Source organism: Semicossyphus pulcher, unplaced genomic scaffold (assembly GCF_022749685.1).
Source record: "Semicossyphus pulcher isolate SPU_LCO1_2020_fin unplaced genomic scaffold, fSemPul1.0.p SCAF_1, whole genome shotgun sequence".
NCBI classification, from domain to species: Eukaryota; Metazoa; Chordata; class Actinopteri; order Labriformes; family Labridae; genus Semicossyphus; species Semicossyphus pulcher.
In genome coordinates, this window is record NW_027211603.1 from 28,345,833 (window position 1) to 28,359,355 (window position 13,523).

Below are 13,523 nucleotides of genomic sequence, written 5' to 3' on the forward strand. Positions count from 1 at the left end.
CAACTCCGTGTCTGCTGCTGCCTGCTGCCTGCGACGGCAGCATAGATAGTAAAGATGCGAGACAGCTGCCTCCAGTTACTGATGAAGGTACCTTCAGGCCATCTTAACATTATTTAGATTTTACATATTAAACTGTCAAAACCACAGCCTGATTACATCATGGTGAAACCATCCGCCACATAAGTGCTGTGTAATATAACACTAATTTACTAGCTAGTTAGCTTAATCATTAACAGCTGCATTTCATTTTCACAGACTAGTTGCATTGGCAAGTATGTTTTTTAATAGATATTCATTCACAGTATGTATTTTCTATTTTTCCACTAATGCACCTGCTCTGTAATGATTACATGCAGCTCTTACTTGATTATGCTAACTAGCTAGTAGAAGAACGTTATACAAGTTCATTTATCGCCTGGCGATAAACAAAATGCATCTACAGGTCACTCAGAGAGGGGCAAAATTACTGTAGTAATAATAATAATACAATTCTAATATTCCTGATCCCCTTTTTAAGAATATCTGCGCGGCCAGTGAATCTATGTAGAGTGTCCGGTGTCATACTTTATGACGTTAATGTTTGTGTATGGTGCACTTTTTTTCCCAAAGTTAGTTTGTCACGACTGTTAGAGCCACTAATTAATTCAACAGGTTCTTCCCGATGTCCTTAACATGCTTGTCAAAAGTAAAGTTACACAGAAACGGTTAAAGAGAAAATGGTTCACTTCTGAGGACAGCTTGCATTCAGACGCGCAGATGTTGTAGGGAGACGCCACAGCAGTAATGGCGGATTGTCAACTTCCGGTAATTCCCTGGATTCATGTGTATGTGATCTGTTAGGAGTAACAACTAGTCTCTAACATTCCTCACATGAATTCACGAAACAAGAAATGTCACACTTCCATCATGTTTTCTAATTAACCACCACTCTTTAATCACTTCATCTCGAGAATAATGCTACCGCTTCTCTCAATAAGATCAACACATTTACTCGCTTTTTATTTTTTGCCTTTTTTTTTCAGAAATGTGTTAATGTTTGCAGTGAATTTCCCAAAAACTAGTTAAATTTATTTGTCTATTAATTAGCTAGGGATTCAAGTTGCAGCCCCATTAGTCATTAGTAGTCAGCCTGGGGAGGAAGCAGCTAAGGACTGGTGCTATTCTAAAAACTTACGCCTCCTTGTAGTAGACGATGAAGCTGATGAGGTCTCTGTAGTCGCGGGGACGGTAGCGCTGCCAGGTCAGTTTGATCCTGGTGCTGCTGGTGCTGTTGGACTTAAACTTCAGGATAGCGCTTTCACCTGGGGAGGCAGGCATGAGGGAGAGAGAGCCGAGTTTAATCAATTAACTTAACTGTGTTTTTGTTAAAATGAGCAGTAATTAGTCTTGTTGACAAAGCGGGGCAGTCGATGCCGACATGAGCTGCAGAGCAGCAGCAGGCTCAGAGGAGGAGTTGGCAAACCGTTAGTAAACTAGAGTAAATCTCTACATGTAAGTGAACATAGTAATTTAAATTTCTGTGGTCTTCAGGCTGCAGCTCATGTGACCCTTACAGCTGGCTCTGTCGCCGTTGTTTCGGAAATCGCTGTCTTCAAAGCGGCCCTGGATGCCCGTCTTCTCCCACATCTTTCGGATCTCGGACATGCAGAGCTTCGGGTTCGCCCTGAAAAACAGCTTCCCTGCCTTGATGGTGAGGTTGTGCTGCTTCCAGTCCCAAAGATACTGAAGCTGCTGGTTGTCAAACGCTGAGAAGGCGTACATGCTGGAGGGAAGAAACAAGAAAGGATGAATGAAAAGGAGTCAACAATGTGGGCTGTATTATGCTTCTGTGTTGGTTTATTGTGTGTATTGTGATTCTGTGAGCTGAAGGACAACTGTACCATCAGGAACAATGCCTTATTTTCAGTGCATAATGGAAAACTGCACACTATGGTGTCAAAGAAAGACGGCTATATTGTGACTTCTCTATACCTGCTAGTCCTTTTCTATGAGGGGAGGCTCGGCGAACTGCACGGAAAGAAGCAGCAGGGTACCTCTAAGTAAATCTCCATGCTCAGCTGGTGCTTTAGTCAGTAGGGGGACTGGATCACACAGGGGGATAAAAATGACCTGGGAAACTAGATTAACCAGGGACTGATTTCTTGTGTTGGAGGGGAGAGGTGGTGCAGTTTGTATGAGTCATTGGGTAACACCCAGACATTCAGGAATGACTGTAATGTGGGCCTTGGGACAGTAAAATTCCTGTGAACTCAAGGAGAAACAGACTGAGGGGGAGTGAAGGCCTCGCCATGACCCACAGAGAAGCTTTCCTTGGACTTTTGGAAGTTATGCTGCATACAAGGTCTTACAAAATAGGCCCATCAGCTCCAGTAAATAAGTTTACTTTTCCAGTTAGAAAAGAGAGACTGAAGGGGCAGTGTTTTTTGTTATTTTAGTGATGAAATTATAGTTAAAAACACCAAACAAGTATGTCTGCCCTACATAAAATCTTTTACAGTCAGCGCCTCCACAGTCAAAACACAATTCCCCATTCTTTCCACACAGTTTTTGTGACCTCCTCTAGTAAAATGGAGCAACAAAACTGATTTTTCACCCAGTCAATACACCATTCCTTTCTGTTGACTATGGGGCTATGAGTCTTATTCACTACATTTAATTACTACAGAGAAAATCCCACACCAAAATCAGTCTGCACTATGAGCTGCTGGGAACACCGGCCTTTGTGGGTCTACCAAATTGATGGATCCAAACCTGAATGAACCAGCAAGGCTTTCAGTTTCGTTCTCTTTGGCGGCACCTATGGCGATAAACAGTAATTGCGGGAGCACACTTCCCAGATATCCAGACAGTGTCTCATGTGTGACGTCCACAGTTGGCTCCGGCTGTAACTCTTGATTTTCCTCGCTGACGGTCGCTTTCCTTTTTAGACTGTTTGCCTTCATCTGAGCATCGACTTTGTTTCTTTTTCTTTGGATTTTCACTTATTTTTGAAGTTGTATCTGTAGTTATCCATCTTTTCTTTGTTTGTTCAGCCGTAGTAGATTACTGTTTACTCATAACACTCGCAGAGACCGGAAAAGCAGCCGCTTAGCTCCGCCTACCCTCTCTGGCAGACCAACCACTGCTGGCTGATGGAAAGCGCAACACTAGAGTTGCAACATCACAATGGCGGATCATGGAGCACATTGGACCTCCACTGACGCGACTCTCTGTCTATACAGCTCTGGATACTTTGTTCGGGGCTGCTCCTTCACTGCTCGTCCGCTGTTCTCACCTACGTCCACAGCGCGCACCTGCTTTCAAACATGTTGTCATTGGCCTCATAAAGACCGTCCTTGTTAACACATTGGCCACAATCACCTGACGCGGTCAGCCACATAGGTTTTGACCTAGTCTTGTTTCTACTAAACTCGCACCAGACACCCAGTCTGTAATACTGCAAATGCAAAGCATCCATAGGCTCAATCACCATTGTGTTACCTCTTTGGGCTATAGACAGTGACTTAACAGACATTTATTTACATGAAAATCTTCAAGGTCACTACTTTAAGGTCTTCATAGGTGCAAAATAATGTGTTTCTCTTGTGATCAGCCCTGACTGAACATTATACAAAATGTGGACCCACGCCTACACAAGTCCTTGGACAGTTCTCAGGTCTGGGTAGACGCGTGAAGATCTCTAGTTTACATAATTAATTTACAATGTAGTGTGTTTGTCTGTGGTCTTACTCGTCCAGGAGGACGTCTCCATCGATGTATCGGAGGCTGCGGAGGAAGGCCAGCGAGCTCAGGGTGTGGGAGTGTCTGATCCGCACGTAACCCGTCACCCTCTGGATCAAACCTGTGAAACTCTCCAGCTCTGCCACCATGTTGTCTAAACACACACAAAGAAACACACAGACACACTGTTGGTTCCTGTTTCTTTATGTAGATTAATATTTTATCCATTTTTAAAGCTTCACATTAATGTATTTGTTGTTGTTGAATGTCTGGAATTGTTAGCCTAAAAAGTTATGTACAACTTGTGTAGTTCTCTTAGTTTGACATGTGCCTCATGGGGCTTCTGGTGTAGTCACTTATGGTTTAACAATGTGTAGATTTTCTGTTGTTCCTGTGGTATAAGAGATATTGTAGAGATGTTATTTTAAACTGTGGCACACTGCAGTACTTACGGCCTCTGCGGATGTTGATGTGCAGGTTGCCTTTGATAACGGTGCAGCCTTTAAGAGACTGAGCGGCATCCATGGAGTCGATGACCTTCTCCTCGCACACTTTATCACAGAGACCATCACAGGCTGTACAGAACATACTGGAGACAGACAGGGAGAGATAGGGAGAGACACGAGACAGTAAATGAAGAGGTACATTCATCCTGTGAACCCTTGTAACACTCCTCTGACCTTTAATCTCCTTCTGTTTCCGTCCCTGACAGATTTTACGTCAGTGTTTGTCAGTTCCAGCTAAATGTTTACAAGAAACTTTGTCGTTTTACAAAACAGCTGCAGGTTTATGACGCGGCTGAGAATCAATTGTTTTCTATAAACTAACTGCCCTTTCCTGCTTCTGCCTTGATGAAATTTAAGAATGGAAACTGATACGAGGGTGTGGAATTGGCTTACAATAAAAGAACCTCCACCCACTGGCTCCACTTCAGCCTACATCAGAGTGGATAGCGGCTCACCTGTTGGGTGCTGCGCGGGTGTACCCAGGTGGGCATTCAGACATGCACTCTCCCTCGTGGATGACGAAGCTGTCGTAGTCGGGGAGGTGGACTTTGGAGCAGAGATCATCACTGATGCAGCGCCAGCCTTCAAACTTGTAGGTGCCAGGAGGGCAGTCTTCCACGCAGCGTCCTTGGTGGTAGTAATGCACACACGCCGCGCATGCTGTGTCACTACCGGGGGCCGTGCAGCTGCCCAGACACTGAGGGTGGCAGCACTCGCCGTCCGCTGTGCACGCTCGCCGTGGGCACTTCACTGGGCACTCTGGTGAGGAGAAAGAAGAGGGTGTTACACTTATGTAGATAAATAAAAAGTCAGTGCATGGTTTCACTAATACCTCCCTGAATGTCCCTGTTCGTTACACACTGAGCAGACGTCCCAAATGTACAGGACCAGTCGGTCCCTGGTTTGAATTAGCCTCTGGCAGGATGCTATTGGCTACAGTCCTGAACAAATGATTTGCATTTGGTGGAGAGTGACTGACAACAGACATGCAGACGCACAAACATAGCTTGTAAAATTACCCATAAGGAAGGCTGCTTCAAACCAACTAACAACTTTACACGTGTCTTAAATATCAGTCTGAAATAAATGTGGAAGCAGCTAAATAAAGCTGTCACATCTTCTGCTGCGTGTGCTGGTGTTGAGCCCAGTGGTGCTGTGTGGAGTTCATCCCAGATCCACGGAGAAAAAAACTCCGGGTTTTCCACCGAGCCCAGCTACAAATAACTCTTCCAGTTGCTGTGGTGTCCCTCTAAATAAGAGGATATTGTAACTGATGACAGGGAGATACTGATTGAGGAGCCCGAGAAGGAAAACACAGGACTGACCGACGTACGGTGCAGAAAGGAGCCACACCTCGCGGGGGCCTTTGTCACTACAGCCCGGGGATTTAAATTAAGCATGATGTAGATGTAGTGAAGCAGCTCCTTTCACTATTCGACAGCTTTACTTTCACTATTAAGTGAAGCATTAACTTTTAACCCAGCTGGATCGACAGAAGCTCATTTGTTCAACATGACAGTACAAACAGAGCCAGAACCTCATTGGTTCAAACTCACCTTACAGACATGAAACAGTCTGCCGCAAAAACAAACACTAATTGCTATGGAAACCATTTCATCCCTGCTTCAGATTACGTGTGTGTGTGTTGGTGAGTGTGTGAGGCATAAACAGAAGTACAGGCATAACTGAACCAAATCAACCAGATGAACAGAAAATCAAACTGTAATTCTGCTTATGTCATCCTCTTAGGTTAGCCAGAGGCTCTGTTTAAACACAAACCAAACACAGTGAAGTTATGGGAAATTATGTGTTGTTTACAGGATGCTGAGTGATAAAACACTGAAGCATGTCTCAACACGCTGCCTCCGCCGTCTCTTACAAACAAACTAAAGACACCCGGCCAGAGGAGATGCCTACTGCTACTCCCCTTATTTACATTTCAGTGATTTATCCAGAATCAGTGTTTACGTTAGGATATTTGCAACTTGTACTTGTTTTATTAGTGCGTTCATAAAGTGTAAACTGATGCTGAGAGAGCTGGATGCTGAATGTAACGCTGCAAAAACCAGATGTCAAATTGGAATAGGAAGTCGTTTCCGGGGCCTGAAACACAAAAGAGAGGTTCCAACCATCTGCTTGATCTTTCAGCGCTTCAGGATGTTTGCTTTACGGGAAGAAAAAAGGCTGCAATAAAAAGACTCTGTTGAATTTTGTCTGTCGACATGATTATATGTTATTAGTTTGCAGACAAAAGGTTAATTCTTTATTCATTCAATTTATGAACAAACCCTGCAACTGAAAAAAGTGCAATCCAATAAGATCGCATCAGGGAAGACCAGAAAATACATCCAGGAAGCCGGAAAGATTTGGCAGTTCTGCCTGAAGCCCTTTTTTGTTGACTAATCAATGTATCAGATAACTGCTAACATATAGTAGCAAAGTTTTGGATATAGTATTTTATTACACGGCTGTGTTAAATACTTGATTCTGATTGGTTAAAAAGGAATCCTGGGGTCTGCTATTTCTCGATAACAGACCGTTTCTATGAAGAACAGACCGTTGCTAGGGGTTCGTTTCTAATCACAAAATTCAGGAGAATAACTGTAATCATATCAATCCGCTGAAAGAAGTCTGGTAAATATGGCGTTGACAAAACAGCAAAGAGAAAGCAAAAAAAATTGTAATATCAAAATGAAATACGATGCAAAAACTGAAGACGGCACATGAAGTAAACATTAAACTGAACACAGTACGGCGGTGTTTAAAGACAGTGAATGGGGAAGAAAATGTCAACAGACTCAGACAGCGACAAGACAGAAAACCTCAATCAGGTGCTGCGCTGATTCCTGCGGTCCTGTTCACCATGTCTTACTTCACCATCAGTGGAAATGTTTCCATTTAATGTGAGTAAAAAAAGCTAGGTTAGCTCATTTTAATGTGAGTAATAACAGCTCAGTTAGTTCATTTTAATGTGAGTAAAAACAGCTAGGTTAGCTCACTTTAATGTGAGTAATAACAGCTCAGTTAGCTCATTTTAATGTGAGTAATAACAGCTAGGTTAGCTCATTTTAATGTGAGTAATAACAGCTAGGTTAGCTCACTTTAATGTGAGTAATAACAGCTCAGTTAGCTCATTTTAATGTGAGTAATAACAGCTCAGTTAGCTCATTTTAATGTGAGTAATAACAGCTAGCTTAGCTCACTTTAATGTGAGTAATAACAGCTCAGTTAGCTCATTTTAATGTGAGTAATAACAGCTAGGTTAGCTCATTTTAATGTGAGTAATAACAGCTCAGTTAGCTCATTTTAATGTGAGTAATAACAGCTAGGTTAGTTCATTTTAATGTGAGTAATAACAGCTCAGTTAGCTCATTTTAATGTGAGTAATAACAGCTAGGTTAGTTCATTTTAATGTGAGTAATAACAGCTAGGTTAGCTCATTTTAATGTGAGTAATAACAGCTAGGTTAGCTCATTTTAATGTGAGTAATAACAGCAAGGTTAGCTCATTTTAATGTGAGTAAAAACAGCTAGGTTAGCTCACTTTAATGTGAGTAATAACAGCTCAGTTAGCTCATTTTAATGTGAGTAATAACAGCTAGGTTAGCTCATTTTAATGTGAGTAATAACAGCAAGGTTAGCTCATTTTAATGTGAGTAAAAACAGCTAGGTTAGCTCACTTTAATGTGAGTAATAACAGCTAGCTTAGCTCATTTTAATGTGAGTAATAACAGCAAGGTTAGCTCACTTTAATGTGAGTAAAAACAGCTAGCTTAGCTCATTTTAATGTGAGTAATAACAGTTAGGTTAGCTCACTTTAATGTGAGTAAAAACAGCTAGGTTAGCTCATTTTAATGTGAGCAATAACAGTTAGGTTAGCTCATTTTAATGTGAGTAAAAACAGCTAGGTTAGCTCATTTTAATGTGAGTAATAACAGCTAGGTTAGCTCATTTTAATGTGAGTAATAACAGCAAGGTTAGCTCACTTTAATGTGAGTAATAACAGCAAGGTTAGCTCATTTTAATGTGAGTAATAACAGCAAGGTTAGCTCATTTTAATGTGAGTAAAAACAGCAAGGTTAGCTCATTTTAATGTGAGTAAAAACAGCTAGGTTAGCTCATTTTAATGTGAGTAATAACAGCAAGGTTAGCTCATTTTAATGTGAGTAATAACAGCTAGGTTAGCTCATTTTAATGTGAGTAATAACAGCTCAGTTAACTCATTTTAATGTGAGTAATAACAGCAAGGTTAGCTCATTTTAATGTGAGTAAAAACAGCAAGGTTAGCTCATTTTAATGTGAGTAAAAACAGCTAGGTTAGCTCATTTTAATGTGAGTAATAACAGCAAGGTTAGCTCATTTTAATGTGAGTAAAAACAGCTAGGTTAGCTCACTTTAATGTGAGTAAAAACAGCTAGGTTAGCTCACTTTAATGTGAGTAATAACAGCTCAGTTAGCTCATTTTAATGTGAGTAATAACAGCAAGGTTAGCTCACTTTAATGTGAGTAAAAACAGCTAGCTTAGCTCATTTTAATGTGAGTAATAACAGTTAGGTTAGCTCACTTTAATGTGAGTAAAAACAGCTAGGTTAGCTCATTTTAATGTGAGCAATAACAGTTAGGTTAGCTCACTTTAATGTGAGTAAAAACAGTTAGGTTAGCTCACTTTAATGTGAGTAATAACGGCTAGGTTAGCTCATTTTAATGTGAGTAAAAACAGCAAGGTTAGCTCATTTTAATGTGAGTAATAACAGCTAGGTTAGCTCACTTTAATGTGAGTAAAAACAGCAAGGTTAGCTCATTTTAATGTGAGTAATAACAGCTAGGTTAGCTCACTTTAATGTGAGTAAAAACAGCTAGCTTAGCTCATTTTAATGTGAGTAATAACAGCTAGCTTAGCTCATTTTAATGTGAGTAAAAACAGCTAGCTTAGCTCATTTTAATGTGAGCAATAACAGTTAGGTTAGCTCATTTTAATGTGAGTAAAAACAGCAAGGTTAGCTCACTTTAATGTGAGTAAAAACAGCTAGCTTAGCTCATTTTAATGAGAGCAATAACAGTTAGGTTAGCTCATTTTAATGAGAGCAATAACAGTTAGGTTAGCTCATTTTAATGTGAGTAATAACAGCTAATTTTCAGAACAGACTATTTTTAAACAGAATCAATATTTTGTGTCAAATAATTGATTTCATAAGTAAAAAGCCGCGTAATAAGTGGGATATTTTATAGTGAGCAGGTGAGCAGGTGAGCAAGACTCGAACCCTGTCGAGGTTCCATTCTGGGAAAACAACCTGCTCACTATACAATATCCCTTACTCAAGATGCTACATTTATTAACTGTGAAATGAACAGCATTTTTATGCTTAGAAAACAATTTTAGACAGTATATGTTGATAGAAATAAATAAAAAATTCTTAATATATTTTCAAAGTCACAAAGTCAGAAAGAGGTTCCTGGTTTTATGTAAGCTTTTGCTAGTTTGTCGTCACACTGAAATACAGAGTTTGAGCATGCTGCAGAGCCCGTCAGGACACACCTTTCTGACCAAATGTATGATATATAATGACGGCCAAATACAAAATGCCTCGTTTGGTGAAAGCAGTCGAGCATACCTGCCCAGAAAACTCTAATGTCATGTTTGAATCACTCAGATCAGGTGTTCATTTTTCCATTCATAAAGTCATTTCCTCTGAGCCAGATCTGAAGTCTGCTGTCCTCCCCACATGACAAAAAACTGATCATCCGGCAGTGCCCATTAGATGACCTTCCTGCCCGCCTCCTGACTGACACAGAGGCCAATCAGAACCTTCAGACTGTGTGGTCCCACCAACCATTCAGCGGGCTGTTTGTGCTCAGCAGGAGGGAACCAGTGCCGCATTTCTCTGGCACAGAATGTTCTTTCTCTGCTCTGAGCCCCCGCCAACCCCCGACTCCATGTCGCCCTCTGACCTCTACGATGGGATGATGGGAGCTGTGTCGGAAAGGTGTAATTTTGCAATGTGATAATGTACAGCCTGAGGCCTGTTGGAGAGGAAGCCGAGGGAGAGGAAGGAGATAATCTGTGCCTGAAGTTTGTCTCAGGCTGTTCGCGTCCTAAACACAACTCAGTGACTGACCCGGGGAGGGTGAGCAGTGGAGGAGGGGTCGGTGGGTACGTACAGTGTACATCAGCATTCCTCCAGACATCTGCAACATAATGGATCCCAGCTTTACCCTCCTTACTGCACTTTTAGAGACAGGTTGATGCAGAGCTGCAGCACGAGGGGAGGAGGTGGAGGAGGAGGAGGAGGAGGAGGAGGAGGAGGAAGGGCAAGGGGTAGAGGAGGAGAGATACAAGGAGGAAGTGTAAAAGATGAGGCAGAAGATGAACTACTGAAGAACGGGATGTGGAGGAAGAGGAAGAGAAGAGAGCATGGAGGATGGAGGTGAAGAAGGAAAAGCTTTAAAGATGGAGATAAGGGGGTGGTAGACGAGGAGGAAACTAAAAGCACCATTTAACATATCACGTCTTTTTAAATGCCTCACACACACGCACAAACACGACACACACACACCTACTTGGCAGGGCTGCCAGCTGGGGGAGCCAGACAACACAAACTAACACAAATAGCACTAAGCTGGTGCTGAAAAGGAAGTGTATCAAGAAATAATGAGCATGATTTAAGCTTCTTTACTTAAAATATACGGTATCCTTAAAGATTAGACGACTTTGGCCCTTCACACACACACTTTTTGAGTGTGTGTTAGTGAGCTGTGGACTATAAGTTGCTTTTTAGCCTTTATTTGTTTAGATTTTGACAAACTGGCACCATGAATGTTCTTCTTTGGTACATTTAATTAGATAGACTAATCTAAAGAGGTAATTGAGTCATTGCATTAGTTAAATAGGGGTATAAGGAAACTCGTGGGCTAGGTTGTAGAAAGTTACTCTAAATAGTCAGAAGTAGTTTGTAATAGTAAGTGTTCACCTTTTCCATTCTGTCATCCAGCACACGGCCTGGCTGTGGGATAAAGATCGCTGTGGTGGGTCGAAAAAGCCGATACAGGGCTTCCAGGGAAACAGAAATACCAGCCCAGCAGGAAGGTAGGCTGGGAAACTCACACCAGTCACCAGCCAAAAGGCGGGAAAGTGTCTGGGTCGTTGCTCCTGAACTGATTCACTATAACAGCAGCTTAAATCAAACAGGAGTCAGTAATTAAATATCTCGCCGGCCAGTTAAACAATGAAAGCTCAAGGTGGGCTGATGTTTATTCCTCTCTCTCCTCTTAGATCAGCTGAGAATTAAAAGCCTTCTTAATTGTTAATCCTTGTTTTCTGCCCTGCACCTCGGGGTGGCAGGGACAGGATGTGCCGCACAGACACACAGGTGCTGTGATGAAGCTCCAGGCTTCAGCAGTGTTTCCTACTCAGCCTCACAGCACCTCGATAACAAGCAAAGACAGACAGACGTCTGGGCTGATGAAAGCAGGGTTGATTTGAAAATACACGCAGAAATCTGTTTTGGCGTTAATTCTTACAGCACTGACCGAAAGTTTATTAGTTAATATATCAGAGGTGAAGGTTCAATCTAGAAGTTAGCTCTAGTTTTAGGGACAAATAAGTCTAACAGCAAACTTTGGCATCCGTTTAATCTGCCTAGCTCCGTCTCTGCCAAGTCAAAGACCACTGAACCGCACTTGACAAGTTCTTTCAAAATAAAAGCCCATCTAGCATCCGTATTTTAAGATTTGGCAAACAGTACTTTCAAATAAATAAAACGCACAGTAAACAATAAAAAAAGACATAGTTTGATGACTTCATGAAGTAGTGTGGGATTATGGGAGTTGTTGTCTTCACTGTTAAACCCCTACCATTGCCCATCTAAAGTGACCACGGCTAGAAATCATGGTCACAGACAAGGTTATGATCTAAAGTTGTATTCATGTTACATTTAGCCTTGTTTGTTCTTGTTTAGTCTTTCTCTGGAAAGAGCCTCCAGTTACATTAGCTCATGTGTCAAACGTTCACCAACTTAATTCCCCGCTCTGACAAATGACACACACCGTTATCTTGACTCAAATCAAGGTTTTGTCTGGGCTTGAACACTGTTGGAGGAATTTATTAAAAATGTGTTTTTGAAATGTATCAGCCACTTTCATACTTTGTCCGCCTTTGGATCAGGCTAATTTCCTATACTAGTAAGAACACGACTTAACAAAATACATCACATATGTAGGTCATTTTTTTGTATTTAAGTGTGGAAATATTACTTAGAACAGCTTAAATAATTTTTTTCTTCAATATTATAATTGGAGGGGGTGCTGGTGCTCAGTTGGTAGAGCAGGCGCTGCATATACAGACGTTATAGTCCTCGATGCAGCGGCAGCAGGTTTCCCCTCGCTGCTTCACTGTCCTATCAATAAAGGCAAAATGTCCCAAAAAAATAAAATATTAAATATTAAAATTGGAGTATGACGTTTAATACATCACCTAAGTTTTGTTGAACAATAGGAAGGTTTTTATTAACCTTTTTGTGACTATTTCATTATTGTTTTCACACAGAAAATAAATCTTCAACCGGGTTTTAGGGTTCATATAAATTTGACTTGATAAGGAAGTTTGATGAAAATGGCTGTAGTCGATTTCTGTTTTGTTGTGCTTCAATCATTGGGTTGTCCCCATGACAAAGTCTGCCAGGAACAGGCCCTCGGGGTTCCGCCAACTTCCTGTTTGATTTGGTTGTGTAATTACCGGTCCTCATACGATGGGTAATGTCTAAGAATAAATGTAGGTAATGTTTTTGATGCTATAAACAGAATTACTTTCAAAAGGGCAGATCAGGCCTTATGTTCTTTCTAAGTGAAATACCCACAATACACCACTGTCTGTGTTACTACAGACCAGCAGACAAAACAATATTGATCTGCACCAGTTCATTCATTAGCATTTAGCCTCATTCACAGCATGCTCACTGCGGCTTTGATTCTCAGGCTGAACTCAAACGGGCGGGATGCCTCTAGCTGTAATTTATCTTAATTCTGTATTTTAATTCAAACCAATTGATTAATTGGATTTTTATTCTTTCCACAAATCGAAACACACAGATACAAACTTGTACGACAAAGTCTGCATCTGCTGCCTTGGCTGACCTCGCGCATGTCCTCCCAGTGTGGTCCAGTGCTCAGGCTGAATCGGGGAACAAAACGCACCAGTGCCGTCTCCTCAGACTGAGCAAGACATTCATGATGGACCAAAACAACAATATTGTTTTGTTCCCAGCCTCACACAAAGCGTGTTCTTTTACTTCCAGACAGTCTG

At 41.4% G+C, this 13,523-nt stretch overlaps 1 protein-coding gene across 1 annotated transcript in view; it reads right to left on the bottom strand.

Moving 5' to 3' along the window:
* Positions 1-13,523, bottom strand: part of igf1rb (insulin-like growth factor 1b receptor) — a 54,654-nt gene that overhangs the window by 15,616 nt on the left and 25,515 nt on the right. Inside the window, exons 3-7 of the mRNA XM_069664644.1 lie at positions 4,682-4,985; positions 4,173-4,309; positions 3,730-3,874; positions 1,554-1,762; positions 1,175-1,301 (exon numbers count right to left, since the gene is read on the bottom strand). Coding sequence (XP_069520745.1) covers positions 1,175-1,301; positions 1,554-1,762; positions 3,730-3,874; positions 4,173-4,309; positions 4,682-4,985 — 922 coding nt within the window. The remainder of the gene's footprint in view (positions 1-1,174; positions 1,302-1,553; positions 1,763-3,729; positions 3,875-4,172; positions 4,310-4,681; positions 4,986-13,523) is intronic.